The 21,002-nt window shown below is 36.8% G+C and overlaps 1 protein-coding gene across 1 annotated transcript; it reads right to left on the bottom strand.

Annotated features, from left to right (window-relative positions):
* Positions 1 to 505: 505 nt before the first annotated feature.
* LOC130960902 (protein SPIRRIG-like) lies at positions 506 to 18,376 on the bottom strand. Its single transcript, XM_057886420.1, has 20 exons — positions 17,944 to 18,376; positions 17,641 to 17,860; positions 16,239 to 16,308; positions 16,042 to 16,127; positions 15,284 to 15,419; positions 15,139 to 15,195; positions 14,851 to 15,030; positions 14,315 to 14,506; positions 14,116 to 14,181; positions 12,863 to 12,977; positions 11,544 to 12,688; positions 10,717 to 11,416; positions 10,514 to 10,616; positions 9,298 to 10,409; positions 7,548 to 9,195; positions 4,334 to 7,396; positions 3,771 to 4,079; positions 3,181 to 3,487; positions 2,918 to 3,064; positions 506 to 2,321 (listed from the first exon to the last, which is right to left on the bottom strand). Exons 2-20 carry the CDS (start codon positions 17,838 to 17,840, stop codon positions 1,146 to 1,148), a joined length of 10,812 nt encoding a protein of 3,603 aa, XP_057742403.1. The 5' UTR covers positions 17,841 to 17,860; positions 17,944 to 18,376; the 3' UTR covers positions 506 to 1,145.
* Between the last annotated feature and the right edge of the window lie 2,626 nt (positions 18,377 to 21,002).

The following is a 21,002-nucleotide window of genomic DNA, read 5'->3' as shown; positions in this document are numbered from 1 at the left end:
ACATAATGGACAAAATCAAGAATTTAATTCTCATGAGTTTAATTTCAGATAATTCACATAATAAATAAAAAAAGTAATTATTTTTTATTGACCTGATATTATATAACAAAGTATATGTGTAAAACTGATAATGGATGAACTGAAGTGACATTGTATTATTCAAATATCCAATCATATATTATCTATTACAATTAGTTTTAGTATTGTATTTCAAAATTAAATTCCAAAATCAAATTGAACCAGAAGTGGTTATACCATCCCAACTTTTTCCTTAGTAGTAGAGATATCACAGCCCTATAAGTTCACTGTGCAGGTTACGTAATGTGTATCAATATAATCTAAAGTAGAACGATTTCAACATCTGAACAAGTTGACGATACAGGAAATTACAATTGCAAGTGATTTATTTTATTGTTGAGTCCCATGTTCAATCTTGAACGAACATGCCAAAAACTTTTTTTTCAAAGCAAAAATATGGAAAATATTTAGTCAAAATATACAAAAATGACATGAAATTTTCTGAAGTTTTCCTTTAACTTTAACGGGGACCATTAACTAAAAGAAATGCCCCAGTGTCACTTGGAAAAAGAATTTCCGAGAATGGATTACACTCGTGCCATCAGCAGTTCCACAACAGTATCACCATTTCAAAAATCACATTCCATTTCACAGACTCGCCTTTTACTATACAACTTAATTACACACTACAAAGCTGTTTCACATATTTACATCAAATTAACATAAAACTGTGGACTTCTCTAAAAAAAAGAAAAAATAAAATCAAAATATGCTCTGCCAGCCACCGAAAATACAAGAATACCCACCGGGATCAACTCTGCTTCCTCCTGTTTCCACATACCCATCCATCTTTCTTTACAGATACTTCACCAATCAAGTGAAACAACGGCTCGGTGTTAGCCCTCTTCTATGTGCTGTGCGGTCTCATCTGTTCGCTGCCAACCTTGTTCGTGCTGTTTCGATCAGGCCATGCATTCTTCACTGGAACTTTCATGAATAATGAACACGAATCCATCTTTTGACAAATTGGGACTGACTCTACCCTCTCAACCCTATGTCAGGATTCAATGATCAAAGGCTGGCCCCAAAAGCTTAGAAGTCAAGACAACTATAATCATTTAACCATATCACCCCTGATTCAGTGAACCTCGCAGACTCTCTTCAGGTAGTGTCCAGGAAAACAAATGCCCGCCGGAATCTCCACTCAATAATTGTTTCAGGTCGGTTGTGAGATGAAGGGCAGTGACTGGATGCTTATGGAACTTATGCACTTTCCGTAGAATCAACCTGTATTCTGGTTCTTTTCCACCAAGGTTTAACGCTCCCAATCCAGAAGAACCTGATTTAAGGGAGCTCTCGGGTTCACTGCAGTGAACCATTTGCCACACCTTGACAGCTCCACTCTGGTGACCTGTTGCATACCACTTTGTGTCTAGCCAATCTGAAAATGTACTGCTTGTCACCGAGAGAATAGAATCAGATGGCAGTTGTGATGTATTGATCAATGCCAGGCAATCACCATTGATACTCCAGACAGAGAGAAGAATACCAGCAGCTGCAACAATCTCTCCCGTCAAGTCATTGACAAAAACTGCAGAGATGGAGGCTGGGAATTCGGGAAGCTGCCGTATGAATGCCATGGAGCTGAGATCCCAAATAATAACAGTACAATCTTCTGATCCACTCACAATCAGCATGTAAGGCTGGCAAACTTGAAGACATGTGATTCTAGCTGTGTGTGCACAAAGGGGCTTCTCCAACTTCAAGCGTCGCACGAAACGGGGCCCAACCTCGCTAACTCTCCAAACATTAACTAACCCATCATCGGCCCCCGTGACCAGAATCTGACCATCATGGCTAACACCAGCACACTGAATTTGATTACCTCCATGCAAATTTTCGTGTGTCGAAAGAAGTCTGTCTTGTTCATAGCTCATAAATCTCAAGCTCCGATCAGGAAAACCCCAAGCAACATATTTGGTATATGTTCTTGGTTTAAGCAAATTGTTAGTTCCTGCAATGAGAATTTTATCATTAAAAGTAACAATTTGAGTGATAGGTGAAGAACTTTTGCGGATCTCATGTGGAACAAGGTGAGTGGAATGTTTAAGGGGATGGGGAGGAAGTTTTCTGTCTGTTCGCCTTTTCCCATGGGGCTTGAGGAATAGTTGCTTCGGAGTCTGCCCAAAATGATTAATTTGTGCTAAAATAGATGCTTTCATTGCAGGATCTGTAACTGCATCTATGTCCACACTCCCTTCATAGGTATAATGATAGAACACATTAACTGCATCCTCTGCAGCCTGTCCAATGTACAAGGGGGAAATACAGATTAGGAACAGAAGAGAAGAAACAACCAAAAGAAAAAAGAGGAAAAATCAAATTTAGGCATTGATTTTGAACTTACTAGCCGTGTCATCAAGAAATGTCAGTTTTACAACTGCCAATAAATTTTTAATAGCATGGGATTCAATTTCTACAAATTTTGGCTAATGATTTAATTAATAAGGGATAAATAGTAGTGATCAATAACTAAACTTCAATTATGACAAAGTTCAGATGCAATTAATGATGGTAAAATTGCACATTATGACAATCAAGCACCAATGCAAATAGAAGACTTTAAAACATCAAAAAACTGTTTCCTAACTCTACAAAACTAAAGGAAGCAAAGAGACTTCTTTTGTCATGGGAGTCCATGATTAGGAATCCCCACAAGTAAACAACCAGAGCCTTCAATAAATATGAATGCAGGGATCTAATTAGTGGCAATAGTTTGTAGAGTAGCTTTGACAACAAAAAGGGGAAAATTTAACAATGTAAAAAAGTAAGCTTCAGAAAATATAAGAGCCAGACAACATGGAGGTGCAAATATCTAGAGATGCAATAAGACACCCACCTTCCCTCTTTGCTTATATCCAAAAATGAGGTCTATCCAGTGATGCAAATTTTCTGAGACATAGTCAGATTCAAGAGCTTGCCTATGCTTATTGATGAACTCTCTAGCACTACCTTTCGCCCATGGAGGTAATATAACATCCCCAACCTGAAAGATAGACAATAGTTGTTAAAACACAGTAACTTCACCTGAATTTTGGCTTTCTTGATTATAGTCTATAGATACGGATAGGATAACTAAGTAAATATTGGCATTAGGACAACCTTCTCTCCAGACTGTTTCTCTCCCAAGTCAAGATTGAATCGATTCTCCAGGAACTCTGGCATGTAGAAAAACTCTGGAATCAACTCTTTCACATCAGATGTGTTTCCTCTACCAGCAGCACTAAACCAAGTATCCCTTATACTGTTGAAAAGACGATCAGCATGGTCAAACTGGCCACCTTGAAGCTTTTGATTCTCTGCACTGAATGGAGGCAGGCGGAGAAGATAGAATAGGACAATTCCAGCACTAGAATAATGAGATCCATAATGAAACTTTGGGACCTCCGGATCATCCCAGCTCTCGTATCTAACAAAAAAAGACAATGTGTTACAAGAGGATCTACCGAAACAAATGCAACAGTTACAAATCTCCTTCCATATTATCATTACTATAACATTAAAGCAGGAATAAATGTAATTTCCCACAAACGCAAAAATTGTTCTGCATCTCCACAGATATACATTTTGTCTGCATACCTCTTTGAACTAAGAAAACAATCCCATATCAATGACTGCAAACAACACAATCATATATAACCAACGCAATAGAGAAACAGGAGAATACCATGACAGCACCCGTAGAAACCAACCTTTTTCTAAATTCTTCTTCACCTTCAGGTGTCTGACAGCCCATTGGTTTATCAAGCCTGCGAAATGTGCTAGGATTGGATAAATCAAGATTTTCACTCTCATAATCTGCAAGAACCCATGGAAAGACTGGGTACTGGGTAAGATCACTATATCCGCGTCCTGCCAAGGTGTTAAGATGCATGAGGTACTGAAAATTGCTTATTTCACCATTTTGCCACCTTTTCGAAAATGATTTCGCCATTATCTTAAAAAGTCGGCTACCCTCATTGCTTTCTTGTTTTGATGATCCTGAAATAGTTGTGTCCAGCCTGATACAATGCAGAATATCATGATCAGTGACAACAAAAAGCAGTAAATAAAATAACACGCACATAAAAGAAAGCGCATGAGAACTGAATTAACTAAGAATAAAGATGCATGGCAAAAAAACATTAAAGCATCTAAAGAACAGTATTGAGTTATTGTATATATTTGAAGTTCTCAACTGTTTTATGGATGACTCATCAACAAGAATGTAAAAGCATAAAAGCATTCAACCAAAGCTGATGGGATCAAAACTTACATGCTATTCCGAGGAAGATTCATGGCAACGAGATTTTTAAAGACTTCTTCTCTCTCCTTTTTGTGGAAAACCAAGAGATCATTACATCCATCCATGCTAAATATTTCTATAGCAACAGGACGAAGCTGGTAATCACGCTTCAGAATCTCATGAACACTGTCAAGCTTCCACATGCGCCAAGGGTGAGGTAAATTTCCAGTGCTATGTACTTTCTCCTTTCCCCATGCACCACCACTATATGCCCATGCCCTTCCCCCAACTAATGACTTAACTGCTGTCGTCCATGATGATGTTGATTTGGATTGGAAATCTGCACTACCAGTGACATCTTTCTTGACACCCAAAGCCTGATCAATGACCGACAGTTCATCTTCACATTCCTTCTCGCAGAAGCAACCAGAATCATCAATATAGAAGTTTTCAATTACATACAAACAGAGTTCACCTATCAAGAATATACCATCATGCTTGTCAAGACCTACAACCCGTTCACAATTATATTTGAATCGTATTTTTTCAAATGGTTCCAGGAAAGGTCTGATTAGGTATTCCCCATTATCCTTCAGTTCTTTATCAGATTTATCATCAGAAACCTTGACATCATCAAGTTTCATGGAAGACGATTGCCATGCAGATCCCATGTCAGATCTTCCTTGCGTGCTTTCTTCTATTGGGACCGACATTGTACTTGACTTAGCACCAAGTTCAAGTGCAGAATGGAGGCTTGCTTCATTTATGCTACTGCCCTTGTCATCATTCCACTCATTCTTATCAGAAACTGCATCTTTGAGACTATCCAAATTATCAGAAAACGGTTCTTCAAACAGCTCAACATCAGGATCACTTTGTCTCCCACCATCAGCCAAAAGTTGAAAATAAGGTTTTGAATCTGATGCACCACCAGGACCATTTTCAAATTTTACTTTAGACAGCTCTGATCCCTCCAATTCAAACTTCCCATCAAGGACACTCTGGATGGTATCAATTTTCAACGTGCTGCGCTCAAGTTTCTTCCGCATTCGATATGGACCTTCGATGGGGCAAAGCTGCCATTCTGGCTCTTCTGTCAAGGAGGATTTGTTCAGTGGGAATATACCTCGTTCATGCACAAGTTGCTGCAGATGGCATTGCCACTCACTCTCTGCATGGAGAATCCATCCATACTTATCTTGCCTAACGACTCTCAACTCTGTGGACATTGTATCACGAACTGAATCCAATGCATATCTTCGCTCATTCACCTGCTCCCAGTGTCTTAAATCCAATTTTGCAGCTTCGCGAGCCTTTCTTCCCATTTCCCTTTTTCGACGACCTTCCATAGCTTTGATTCTTACTCCAGGAAACTTTGCTGATCCAGATATATACTGCACCCACATAATGCCAGCACACTGTTCCAATACTTTATTCACCATCTGTTCAGTAGTTTGATACCACTCAAAAAACTCAGGTAAACTTCTGGTCAATAATCTATCAAAACCACCATGAAGAACATCCAGCTGCTGCCCTTGATGAGGTTTGGAAACAAGTAGGTCTTCTAATGCAGCCCTCCTATGTACCAGAAGATACTTGAACACATCAATGGCAATATTCTGTACATTTTGCCTTTTATCACAGAGAAGTGATATCAAATTCACAGATAAACAGCAATTAAGATCTGTGTCAGTATTGCTGGGACAGAATATAATTCTTCTATGAGCAACCAATAATTGCAAGACTGTGCATATATCAATTCCAGAATCAACTTGAGAGGAAGTTGAGGACAATCTTTTTTTAGGTTCAGTGAGCAAACCCAACCGTGAAAGAAGATCATCTTCCCCTATACTCACTAAAAATGATGGGAGGAAGCAATATAATATCATTCGGTTAGTGTTCTTAAGAATTGAATGAATATAAGCCTCAAGTTGCTTACTTCCTCTTGAAATTGATAAGAGCCTCTTTCCACCAGGAGCAGCTTCTTCAATTCTACCATCTTTGTTTGCCAATTGCAACATTGACAACAAGAACTCAAGAGTTTTCAAAACCCCTGAAGGCTGAGGAAAACCCCCCATGTATACACGATCGACTATCATCCAGCACAAAGCATCCAAATTTGAGGACCAGCGGATCTTGTCCAATTTTTTCTCATCCTCTTCATCATCACGCAACAGCCGCCTTTCAAGGAAATTTATAAATCTACTAAGGCACAGACCCTGGAAAACTAACACTGATTCATTATCAACATAGAGCGGAACACTTTCCAAGATGTTCTCAATGACCTGTGATGCTTTCACCTGCTCGGTCACAAAATCAGCAAGAACTTCTGCAATGAAATCTAACACAGCAGTAGCTCCTGCAGAACATGGACCACCTCCATATCCAGAATCATCTATATCCAAAAGAAGCTTTGAGGTTACAATGAAGTAAGCATTTGTGGCAGATGAACCTTGAGAACCAGACTTCAGGTCTGAAGGTGAATCAAACTCCCAAGCAGACATGGAAGAATCAAAAGAAGGTGTGGCTGTCAAAGGAGATTTAGCTTCATTAGTGCTTGTCGTTACACTACCCAGCCAAGATGTCAATGCAGCAACAGGTGATGAAGGTGCAACAGGAACTCTAGAACTGGACTTTTCTGAAAAAACAGGAGAATCTGGTACAGCAAAAGATGCCGAACTCTGGGATTCAGTTGGAGGGAGGATATCCGAATTGCCTTTGATACCCTGAAAGCTAAATTCATTTGCACTGGAAGTTGCAGAACCTTGATCAGCAACATCACCATCCAAGCTCTGAACAGTTTGGACACATTCATGGGCAGATTTATTTGACTCTGATGTCGATACAGTAACACCATTTTGTGGCTTCCCTCCAGATATAGGGTTCACTGGTGCTACCATATCATCAGAGCTAGTACTTACCTGTCCTTGTGGAAAGCTTCCAACACTGATGGAGGTTTTGGCAGACTGATCCTGATCCAGAGGCAAGCTAGAAAACGTATTTTGGGAACTGGACGTATCATCACAATCATTCAAGGTTTTCTCTTCTGTCATGGCAGAGAGTTCTTTAGCCATTTTAACAGCATGTGCCGCCCTGTAAGCACAAAAGGATTAGTTTGAAGAAGCTGACCTCTTTCAGTTTATGAAAGACCAAATGCAATAAAGTTATGTAAAGTCACCCTATGATTATAGGTAGAAAATTTAGGATAACTATACTAAAAAGATAAATTCATCTCAAAACAAACCTCACACAGGAAAAGTACAGATCAATACAGCTTTCAAGAAATTCTGCTCGTCTACAAACTGCAGTAAACGGGGGACACATCTTAGCCAGATCAACCATAAATCTAATAACCGAAGTTGCAGCAGCAGGAGCTGATGCCTCTCCACCCATTAGGCGGGCAGCATAAGTCTTGTGCATCAGAGCTTCCCCCTGAAGCTCACCAGCAATGTCAGAATTTCCCTCTACAAGCTCAGCCACAAGGCTTGCACCAACCTGTGAAAGATTACCAGTTTGGTGTGCAATCATTGACTGCATGCTTACTCGATCAAAAGCAGTTTTAGCCATAGCAATCACAGATTCCAACAATTCAACAAACTTCAGTTCCGTATAACTTCCATCACTTGACATAAGGGCATGAAAATCCACCATGCGAACCTCTGGTAATCGAGGATAAACTGGCTTGCCAAATATCAAACAGAACAAAATATAATAAATATCTGGGGAATCATAGAAACTCGAGAGAACCCGAATCAAACCCTGATAACCTCCACTTGTGCGAAATTTAAGTGCAAATGTTGGAGAGGAAGTAAGACACACGCCAAGTAGAGTCATCACCCATCTCATACTTGTGGGATGAACTGCTTCATCAAGAAAATATGTAATTAGCTTAGACGAAACAAGTTTATGCCACTGCTCAAGCAACTCTTCAGATTTTATAGTGACTTGAAGATCAATAAGCATCTCTAGTAACATATTTCTAACAATTACATGCTTCCCCATTGACTCCCTCATTATTGGACTTTGTGGAACCAATCCTGGTGGATCAAATGTCATGATCACAAATCTAACCACATTTTCAAGCTCAGAAGATAGAAACCCATCTTCCAAAATGACACCAAGCAATACAACCAGTTTTTCTAGGACAGGAACTTCAACATCACCCCTTTGCAAAGTCACTAGTAAATGTTGGACAAGATTAATTCGACGCAAAATTGTAAGATTATGATTTCTGTACCAGTGCATGGACACTAAATTTTCAAGAAATCCAAGTAAAGAAATTTGTATTGAAACTGGGGCTGTTACCCATAGTGTCCAATCCAACAAGACATGTTCGACCATGTCCGCATTGGACAAAACAATGCAATTAGAAGTTTCAGCAGCAGTATAAGTATTCTCCAGCTCTGAAAGGTGGCTAAATGTATCCTTTGGCACAGAAAAATCATCCATGTCTCCATGAGATCCAACTGAAGAATTATCATCATGAAACTTTGACAAATAATGATCCTCAAGACTGGTATCCTGCACAGATCCAGGAGACAAAATGGTCTGAGTGGCTTCCAACTTCTTTGGTTCGGAAAAGGACGCCTCACAAGCAGCTATCTGAAAGAAGATCTCAAGAGATTGCATGTCAAATAATGCCATTCTGCGATGCAGAAAAAGAGCAAGTAGATGATAACCCCTATATGTTTGCATGTCCTTGAGATTCTGAGGGTTTTGATGAAGCACACAAGCAAGCAAAGTAAGGGCCATGTGCAACATATCCCTAGTTTTTGCAGCATCTACAAGGGCAAGGACAAGCTCCATCCCACCAATTGGACGGATAGTCTCTCCAATTAGACCTTGTTTACAAACATAAATATCTCCAAAGAGACGTCCAAAGCGTGGAATACCTGCAACCATAAAAAATGACCATAAGAAGACTCAGACTGGAACAGCACCTCAAATAGGTGAAAGAAAATGAAATCCAAAACTTTCCAAGTTTAGTCACACACCTCCAATGGGAGAAGCAGCTGCTGACATAGGATCAACCAGATTGAGCATTGAAAAGCTAGCTGACAATCGATTGAACTCTGTAGAAGTTCCATCAAATGCAAAAATAAGTTTCTTTCCTGAAAGCTGTAAGGAAAGGTTCCCAAGTCTGTCCAAATCCCAGACAATTCCACTCCCATCTGCCTTTAGATCTCCCTGTTTGTTGGAAGTATCAAGTCTTTGACCGGTAGCAGCCAAGGCAACATCAGCATCTAACGAATCTAATATGGCCATGCTACCACCACCACAGGCCTGGTTAGGCACAAATTGCAGAAGATCTGTGTCCTGAAAAAGCCCTCTATATCCTCTACCAAGTATATACATAAAACACATACAGCCTGGAGTGAGAACCTCCTCAAATAGATAGCAAGAGCGCATTTTCCACGTCAAGTCACTTACTCTAGCAACCCCAGCTGACGTCCCAATAGTGACATGCAATGGTTTACCTGGAGGGGACGGTGAATATCCTAACTTCCCAGTGTGTCTTAGCTTCCCATTAAGATAAACATAGGCAACACTTGCTTGGAAGAGCCCAGCAAGAGCATTTGGTTTGCTGTGAATGACTGCAAGGTGATGCCACCTTCCTTCTTCAAGTTCTAAACCAGAAAATGATAAGAAGGAAGAGCTGCTAGTGGAAAGAGTCAGAACACCATCCTCCTGGAGATAAAGTTCAGCATAGGTTGCATTTTCATTGCCGGTACCCCCAACAGAAAAGATCCTTAAAAAGTTCCGCTCATGCAATCCACCGGAGCCGGACCGCTTCTTGGGAACAGTAGATTTCAATGGGTCATTGTCTTTTGACTGTGATTTCAAAAAATTTTGAAATTGAAACCAACAAACGAAGGAATAACCAGCAGCTGGAGGCCATGATCTTTCCCCCAATGAAACCTGAATAGCAGCATGCCCAACCTTGCTCATATCCATCTCCACATAAGGTGCCAGAGAGAGTGTTTCTGAGGACATATCTTCCATCAAAATTAACCTTTCCATCATTTCAACAATTATATGACCTGTATTTTTCAGCTTCATTTGCAGAACATATCTGATGAGCGTACGAAGTTCAGATGCAGATAGCCTAATCAACAGAAACATTTAGTTATTCAAATTTAAACTAAGGCGGACATTAAATGGAACACAATCACTTTCAGTCAATAACAAAAAAAAGAGTATGAACCCTACCGATAAGAACCAAGGACTTCAACAATTTTCAATGCAAAAGAAAGCAATGAAGATGAACCCAGAAGAAAAGGGGTGATAGTCTCCAGCAAAAGTTCCACACAACCTATAGATAAGAGAGAGAGGGGGGAGGGGGACAAAAGTGCGTGAGCTTGTCAAGAGAGATGGGAAAACAAAAAACAAAAACAAAAAGGTGTAGTACATACCTACAGAGGTTAGGTTTTCCTGATTGAAGGGGCCAGCTCGAGCCAACTTTTCGATTAAGTCTAAAAGTTTTAATTGAACCATAGGAGTAAAATGCAATAAAGAACGGAGCAGAACTCTAACAGCACCAGCATTGTAAACTCTCTCTTTTTCAGGATTAATTGGACCTGACGCAGTCAATAAAAGATTATGAGATGACTCATCTATGGTGGCATTTGATATAGTTGAACCTTCTGATGCTAAGAAAGGTGGAATCACTATTTCAAGGGCAAGTTCTAGCATCAACTGGATGACTTGCTTTTCATGCTCAACACAGAGTAAGCCAGACTCGCAAAGAAGATCAAAGAAAGTCTGTGAAGATATAATGGCATGCAACTTCATTCGATTAACAACGTTGTCCGAAACTCCAGCAATTACAAGACGCATCAAATATGTAAATACTTTAATGTAAACACTCAATAAAGATTGGTCCACGTCCCCACTTTCATTCTGGAATCCATGTAGTGTGGTAAGCAAAAGGGAAAAGCCTGTGGCTTCACCGAACACCTTCTGTGCAGAGCTATTAACTCCCAATACCCGCCATAGTGCACCCATAGTATCACATGTTGCGTCAAGGGAGAGCCGATATTGCAACCCCAAAGCACTAGTCACCATTCCACTTTTCAAAATTTCAACCAAAACACCTAATTCTTCAGGATGAGCCTGACAATAGACATTATAATCAGACGATCATCATGATGATTCACGTAAAGAGGAAAGAAAACAGCACTAAGAAATCTAATAGGCAGGATGCATCACAAGAAAAAAGAAATTGTGGAATTAAACCAACCTGAGAACTATCTTCAATTATAAGACATGTCAATATCCTGAGGACCCCAGGGCGATGTACATCAGAAGCCAGGAAAGGCAGGATGGTAGTCACACCATTAGCTGCGCGAAACGAAGCTTGATTAGTCTCGGCTTTCTTCAATAAAGATACCATGCAGTCCCAGGCAATAGCAATTGTAGCATCAGCATCAAAAATAGGGGACTTCCCGGTACCAGGTTCCGAAAGCCTAGGTGAAGAAATAATAGCATCCTTTTTGTCCAGATGTTTCTTGAAGCTGGTCGAGCTATTTTTTCTCTCCAACGGATGGAGGTTAACATTCTGTGCATCCAGACCCCAATGCCTGTGTTGCTTCAAATCATCTAACATAACTTCCAAAACACCAACTTCACGCAGAACTTTCTTGTACTGTTGATCAAAGGATAAGAGTTTTACAAAGAAAGAGAGTATTGTATGCTTCAAGTCTGATGTTATTGGCTGCTGCAACAAGCAGCAAAGTGAAAGTAACTCTTGCTCAGGAACACAATTGACAACAGTCACAGCATACTCGAGAATTTTCAAAATTATCTCTTGCAAAGATGAAGGAAAACCAGCCATGTTTAGAATTAAAAGTGGAACAGTTCGTAATTGCTGACACAATTTATAGTTTTCTATATGTCCTGAAAAAATTTTGAACAGTCTATTTAATACTTCAGCCTGCAACTCCCGGCTACTTGCTTTGAGGAGAATATCTTGTAACATCTGGACTGCTTCCAGGTCCTTAATTTTATCAATGTCTTTCTCCCATAAATCATCACCAAGCCAATCCATCGATGATGTGCGACTTCTGTTATGAGGCCCACCCTTGTTCTTAGAACCCTTTCCTCCAGAATGTGGAGACTCAATTGGCCCGGTTTGGGCTAGACTAACAAGAACATCTAGCAATCTAGATAATGTGGGTGAAAGATATTGAATGGAGTCATCGAAATTTTCTCTTCTGCAATCTTGGGAACCATCTGTAGCACCATCCTGTTCATCAGATGTGTTGGAATGAATAGACTGAAAGCCCTGGTTTTTTTTCAAGTTGGACAGAGTGAGAGCAAATTGAACAAGGAATTGATATCCATGCGCATTATGTATATCCTCACGAAGTCTGACACTGCCGGCATCTGTAAAATAAATATAACAAATCAAAACTACCCAAACAGTAGATGGGGACAATAATGCTGTCAATTTTTTTCTAGCAGTGAAGTAATATGTGCAGTCAATGATTATGCCGTCTATCAGAAACTCGTACTTCCTCTTTGGTTTTGGTAACTCGGAAGAATTGATTAGGAAATTACCAGTTCTATGCGACAATTCCACACACTTAAGTAACAAGTCTACAATCCCTACAGTATAGGCGGCATCACCGCAATCGGGATCAAAATCTTTCACAGCCAATAAAAGAACCTTTATCTGCATGACAAAAAGATATATCACAAGATAAATTTCAACAAAACAAAATGAATACTTGAGGTAATAAATCATAATCAGTACAATATCCTACGATTGTACTGCTTAAAAGGTGCAAACACTAACGACCTCAGCATTATACAATATAGCCAGTGGCAAGCAACAAAGGTACAAATACATGATAGTTTATAATGATACTGTACATGTATATTTTATCAAGATGTTAAATTATTTGAGCTCATTATAGTTTTACTGTGTACAGCAACTTCCTAAGATGTTTGGAACTGTATTAAGTTAAGCACAGGAAAATTTCAGCACTGATATATAGTAATTTCATGGGTATGGTTACAAAGAATGTAGAAATAATGAAATATATAGTATTGGTTGCTGAAGAGATGCTTGCAATTTGCATGAGTTTTAAATGGGTCAATTGAATAGTACACAGATAATATCTTGAGTAAATCGGCCCATTGCCTTGTCTTTTCTTTGAAGAATATCCAAACAGATCAACAAAATCAAATTAACAACACAAGAAATCCAACTTCATGGAACTTGTTTATAATATATTAGCATATCCACCTAAACAAAAAATTAGACGTTAGTAACTCCTGCATTGTGTTCTGATGGTTTCTCCCAGGTACTTCCCTTAAGCTATGTTCAGAAGAGCCTGTTGTGAATATTTTTTCCTTTAAATAACAGATCTGCCTTTCTAATACAGAATGGACAATGTTTCCTTTATGAAACATGCATTATATTTCATGTATAGGTAATTACGCAGCTCAAGGTCCACAATATGATTATCATATGAGAAGCTGTGAATGCTTTGTTTTTCTATTCACTTGGCATAAAATGACAAGGGGAAGAAACGAGGAGATCTTTTCTCACAATATTCAAATCCGACAGCTACATCAATCCACCCCTTGAGCCAATTTCCAATAGTAAGAAAATAAGTTTCCAACGTTGGAGGCTCAATCAATAATCTAGGCTATTGCTGGTGACCACTGGCTTGTACAGTAAAGTTTAACAGCTGAAAATATATATACATAACTACAACATACAACAAAAGGTATCATATCTATCTAGTGACACAAGTTATTTGACAATAGAGAAGGGAGAAAAAGGAATCAAAATAACAACATACCAGATGATGCTTGCGGATGTATTTGGCCGTACTTCCATTGTCATTGCCCAAAAGTAGACCAAGTATCTAAAATTATAAAAGCACCAAAACTGTGAGGCAATCAATCATCAGATGCAGAAAACCAGCTCAAACTACTCACATAAACAGTATTTACATCATATGTCACTATTTTGACCATAGAAGCATGCATTTCACGTACCTGCATGGCATGTCTATGAAGTTGTATACTGTGCAGTGGAACAAGTCCTTCCTTATAACGAGAGAAAACAATCAAAGATCCCTTGGCAACCATTTGAAAAAGTAACTCAAGTGACTCATCCTCAATCAAACTTTGTGCAGCTGATGGATGGCTTGCCAGGGCTTTCATGATATGCACAACACTAGCCTCTACCTACATAAAGCAAACTAGTTTAAAATGCAAATATAGGAATTGGAAAATTCCAGTTATAAACTGATAACCAATTCGAGTATTTTATGCTCAATGCTCTATGGATACGGAAAGGAACTGCTATACGAACTACTGCAATACAGTGATTATGCCTTGTGCTACAATTGCAATTAGAATTTAGTGCCCAAATCATTGTTCAATATTTTCAAATTAACAAAGGCTGCTAGGCCTAAGTTTGTCACACACAAGAAAAATTCAAATCTTTAAAACATGATTAGATGCCACCCACTGGTGCATTGAAACACAAAAACACGCATAAAATATACATAGTACGGAGAGAAAGGAACCTCAAGTCGGCGCCCTTCCCCAATATCACCATTATAATCTTTTTGCAATACCAACTGCTCTTCATCATCAATAGCAGTATTTGCTCGTTGACTGGTTACATCAGGATTTAGAAGGGCATTTAGAACATGAATGAGACAGCAAAATATCCCAGAATCAAGTAGAGATTGTTTGTCAATAGGCTGCAGAAAAATGCACACACAAAAACTCCACTTAATGCTTATGAAGAATCAAGGAATTTACAACGATGGAAACACAAAATCTTTCACAAAATCTTTCGAGAAGCATACTCCAGACACAAGGATTTCAACTGAAGCTAATAAATTTGCTCCTGGACTGATGTCATCCTGCAAAGAATGGTATCACTGTAAATTCACAAAAGGATGTACAGCTTTAAAAAAGGGCAATTTCGAGAGAGAAATGTTCAAGAGATACCTTTTTGCCTTCAGAGAAGAAGTTCAAAACTTGAGCAACATCCAGTGATCTTGATTTGCTGCTTATTTTTAACTTTTCTATATCTGTTACAAATGCTCTTCCAACAACGAAAGAGAATATGTGTGTCTCAACTAACCTGTTTGCCATCAATGTAATAAAAAATCACTTAACAAAATCCCACCAGCAACATGTATAACATTTTATCTTTCAGAACAGTAAATCTTCAGGAAGGAAACACCAATCTACCTTTTTTTTCCAAAAATCTTCAGAAAGAATAACTATAACTATATAAACCATATGATTATTTTATGACAATGACATCTCTAGACCTGCTTGTGGTTATAAGAGATGATTTTTCAACCAAAAAAAACCATACATGTCTGTATGATATTTTTACTCTCTTGGACCAGACATATATCAACCACCAGTTAAAAGTTCATTAATTGCCATCATTGTAAGTTACAGCAAATTTAAGTATTTGCATTTTTGCCTTCAGCAATCCTTATCAATACAAAGCACTTGGAAAAGAAAAGTCAAGCATATAAGAAGCATTTACTGCACCACACAAACTGGATAGTAAATAAATGAAGCAATATGTTGCAATTTCCAACAGACAATTGTATTTACAAAACAAGGAATGCGATTACTGGAGTACAAAACATTTGCCCTAATGCTTAATCACACCAAAAATGTTGCATATAAAGTAAGGCATCCATGAATAAGTATGGAATGAAGATAAGGAGAAATAGTGTCTTTACATGGTAACTAACTGAGCTACATTAGCATGCTGCTTTACTAATTTACAAAAGGCATCTATACTCAAAATCAAGGACGCTTCCTTTTCCTGCAAGCAAATGACAAAGCATAAGCAACTGATAATTTACCATAATGAACAATTCAAGGTCAAATATGAATGAGATCACCAGAAACCTAAGAAGCAATAAAGAGAAAGAACCTTCTCAGAGCTGGATGACCGAAACTCTTCCCAAAATCTCTTGAAGTCCAATTCCAGTTCATGTTTATCCCTGATTTAAAGCTAGAAAAGGTCATAATCATATGTAACATTAAAAGTGAAGCATGTGATGTAATAATTTAAAATTGAAAATAAAAAATAAAAAGCTTGAGAATCAGTTCTCACCAAATATTATACATCAATTACAAGAATTTGAAATTAGAGGCACTAAATGAAAGAACATGAGTTCATATCTTATTCTTTAAACTTAGACTCAACAATAAACCAACATGAGACATGTTCCAAAATATGCTCCCATGTGACAATGATTAATGAATGGATGTGCAAAACTAACTGTAAATGTGCTTTCATTTATATAACCATTGGCTAATTTTAAACTTTCTATTGATAAATATGAGCATCTGGTGGCTCGGAGCTAAATGTGCAGATCAGCCTATGTGATTGCAATTTAAAAAATTGATTCTCTAATTGAGCTACTGATGAACTATCACGCAATTAAGTTTCCAACTTTCTATTACTGAAATTTAATACGATGCCATTTGCACCATGCATCATCACAAACTAGAACATTACTATTTATAGTATTTAGTGAAAATCAGCCAAGGAAATGAAATTAGTTGTACTGTATGTACTTCCCTACAAGATAACAATTTTAGTAACCATGTTGACAAATCAAAAACTAATAGTAAAACAAACACTAGCAATCTCGCGGAAATCTAAATTATTCAAGAGACATACACACACGCACACATGCACACAAAGATAACTGCCATGGTTTTAAGAACAAACGAGACTCTGCTTTCTCTACCCAGCAATAACCCTTTGGCTTAAATTAAGCTAACAAAACTTCTTACAGCTTAGAATTGACAACTCAAGTCAATGGCAGAAAATAGAAAGCAAAGTTAATAAAGGATCTTGGAAATAATCCGATAACCCTTCATACTTCCCACAAAATACCAATTACAGAAGTAAACTGTCTGAATAAAGTTTTCGAGGAAAGGTAAATCCACACGTCTCTCTCCTTTCCCTTCCATTCTTCACAAGCAAAACTCGAAGCCAATGTAATAGCCAAAGCTCAAATCCTCCCACTCAAACAACAGAATACAATTTCCATTGCTTAAACTCAACCAACCAACTACTAGCACATCTGAATCATACTTATTTTCAACTCAAAAAAGCTCATAATCAAATGCATTTGAATCAAACTTCACACTGAGAGAGATTTAGCCAAAAACTATATTTAACACACACAAAAATAAAATAAAATAAGAAGTGAAGTATCAATCCTCTAGCCTGACTAAAACAAAGCATTCCTTAACTAATTATTCAAAGATTTACATTAAGTAAAATAGTGCTAAAAGAAGAATGTTGATGCGGAACAAACCTGGAAGGAGAGAGAGGAGAGATTTGCGAAGCTGAGAAGGCATTGTGGTTAGGAGAAGACGAAGGAAGAGATGTAGGGGAAGAAGCAGAAGGAAAAGAAGCGGAAGCTGAAGCTGAAGCTGAAGAAGAAGAAACAGAGGGCGGCGATTGAGTGAAGCCAACCTTCTCTCTGAAGTCCTTAAGCAACGTCCCCCATTTCATCGTTCTCCTACCTCTCGATCCTTCAAACACATCAACAACACAGTTAATTTCAACAGATCCACAACAACAACATGAAAAAAGGAAGAAAATCTGCGATTATTACAGCTCCGAATGCGTTCAACCGTGCCGATTCAAAAAATAAAAATGGCAGGGAAGGTTCAGCGCCAACCGAGATCCGCCACCACCACCACCAGATTGCGATTCGAAATCCCTCCAGATTCGTGAAAAAATTGAAAGTTCTTCGCGGCGTTTTTTTTTTTTTCTTTCTTTTTCTTTGTTCGTTCTTCTCTTCCCTAATTTTTTACTATCATTTTAAATTTTTTCTGGTTTCTTTCTTCTTCGTCGTCGTCGTCGTTGAGGTCTTCGATCAATCTAGCTTCCTCTAATTTCTCGGAAAATGTTTCGCAGCCCTAGAAAGCGGAGGGAGAAGAGAAGAAGAGAGCTAAAAACGAAACGGTGTTTTTTTTTCTTTTTTTTCTTTTGTGAGAGGTACTGATGTTTGTTCGTTTGTTGAGAGAGAAAATAATTAAATTGGAAAAAAGAAAAAAGAAAATAGGAAGAAGAAGAAGAAGAAGAAAAATAAAGTAAAAAAGGAAAATGGAGAATTTTTTGGAAAAAAAAAATTAAAATTGTTGCGGGGACGGCCTCTTTATTTTCTTTTTCTTCAACCTATTTCGCTTTTGTGTTTTGCTGATGGTATTTATATGAGCGAGTTAGTGTGTGTGTGTTTTTTTTTGTCTGGTACAGTTTTTCTTGTTCTCTTTTCACTCCCTTTGTCCATGTCAGCATAGGGTCCACGAATTGGAGGGATCCACGTGGAAGCCCGTGATTGAAGGGAGCAAACGTGAAAGCCTCTTCTCTCTCACTTTGTTGGCGTCTTTGGTCTGCATGAGATTTGGTCTTCAAAGATTATAATATTAAGTTTGACATTTGATTTGTGGCCTGTCCCATGTTGTTGATTTGCACTTTCCTCTTTAATTTAAAAATTTAATTTTCATATTAATATAAAATAATTTTATACCTTAGTAAAAGTAGTTATCTTTTATGTTTATCATGTAAATAGTCTTTAAAAAAATATAAATTAATAAATATGTAATAAGTTTATACTATTAATATATTATATTAAATTCTTAAAATATTATTATCTAATTAATTCAATCTTCTATTACATTCTGTCAAGAATTTATAAATCTACCATTTCAATCATTAAATACTTACATGGCATTTTTTTTCTTATGGAGCTATAAATTTATTATAAAGCTTTTCAAAAATATAACTGTCATATTACTCTTATTAATTAAGTAATATTAAAGATTATCATTTATTGGGAACTATTTTGTGAGCTAGACCAATAATAATAATAATAATAATAATAATAATAATGCAATGACATTTTTTTCTTATTTAAGGTTTATCTCATTTTTTTATTTATAAGTTTTTCTAGGATATATAATTATACATGTTTGACAACAAAATTTTTAGGAAATTTTTTTTATGATATTTTTTAATCTGCCAAATTAAAGACTAATCTATTGTAAATTTAAACTTCATTTAAAAATTTACTATTGATCAATAAATTATTATATATACAAAACAGAATTTAAACATTTAAACGGACCACTCGACCAACCATGGATTTGTTAATAATGCTGAGGAGAGGCATTATTTCAAAGCAGATTAAATTACATTAAATTTCTTAAAGACAAAGCCTTGTGAGTTATGTGACGCAGATAGGTTCCTTTTCTTTTGGGGCATTGCCATTTTACGCTGAAGGAGTTGTTGCCAAATGCCAATATCTTTCCAATTTCTTTATTTACTAAATAAATCTGCCAAATTAAAGAATGTCTGCTATAGTGCTATGTTTTCCTTTTTTTTGTATTTTTTTATTGCCTTTTAAATAATTTGAATGAAAGTTCTATCTTCTGCCAATTTTATAATGGTTTGATTTCATTAGAAGTTTTCATTTAAGCAAATTTATCTTTGCAGCATACTTATTATCAAAACTTTTATATTTTATGCCTACGAAAATCGTGCAATTCTTACAAAGACATTTAAACATTTTCTCTAACATTAATTGGATATCTATTCATTGGTGGTAATTAAATTAAATATACAAAAATATAATTTGATAATTTAATGTGTTGATTTAAGAGGTTCTACCTTTTTCCTTATTCAAATTTTGTGATTGACAAGAAAAAATAGTTGAATTTTATTACATTTTCAAAATTCAACTAACAATAGTATTGGTCGAAAAAAAATTATAACTGTGGATTTTTTTCAAAAATTATTAATATATTTTCTAATTATTTATACATTTAGGTATGTATATCTGATCTTTTAAAAATATTTTCTTAATTTTTATCATATATACGATGATTAGTAGACATTAGGGGTGTCCGCGGATCGGATCGGACATGGCCAAAATTTCTATCCGATCTGCATTAAAATCATCGAATTTGATCGGATCCAATATCCGTAGTATTTAAGATTGAATCCGATCCGCAAATATGCGGATCGGATCGAATCGGATATCGGATGTATCCGCAAAACACAAAAATATTTTTAAAATCTTATTTTCTATTAAAAAAATATCAATAAAATTAATTTTTTCTGTTCTTTTAAATATGTTTACTCTTAAAATAATATTAAACATACTTTTCTTAAATAATAAATTAAAATAATATAACATATATAATAATTATTAGTTAAAATAAAACATAAAAAGAATATTTACTTATTTATTTCTTTATTTTTGCGGATACGCAGATATGTGGATATCATCCGATCCGATCAGTGTGCGGATTCGATCCGAAAGCCTTGCGAATCGGATCCATATCCGCAATTTTCGAATCAGATTCGAATAAACATCGCAGATATGCGAATCGAATCTGATCCATAAACATCCTACTAGACATATATGAATTTATCAATTCATGGACGACGACCATTCAAGACCAAACCTTTTAAAATATTCAATTAATAACATGTTTGAAAAATTCTTAAGTGATCCTTGGTCTTTTACAATCAGCAATTAAAAGTATGTTTTATTTGTATTTTTATTTTTTATTTTTGTTTTTAATATTTTTGTTTTTATAATTTAAAAAAAAACAGATAAAAAATAATTTTTTTATTTTTTTATAAAATTTAAAAAATAAAAAACAC

This window comes from Arachis stenosperma, chromosome 2 (assembly GCF_014773155.1).
Source record: "Arachis stenosperma cultivar V10309 chromosome 2, arast.V10309.gnm1.PFL2, whole genome shotgun sequence".
In the NCBI taxonomy this organism is placed as follows: Eukaryota; Viridiplantae; Streptophyta; class Magnoliopsida; order Fabales; family Fabaceae; genus Arachis; species Arachis stenosperma.
Note: the sequence above shows the minus strand (reverse complement) of the source record. Positions and strands in the feature narration are given on the sequence as shown.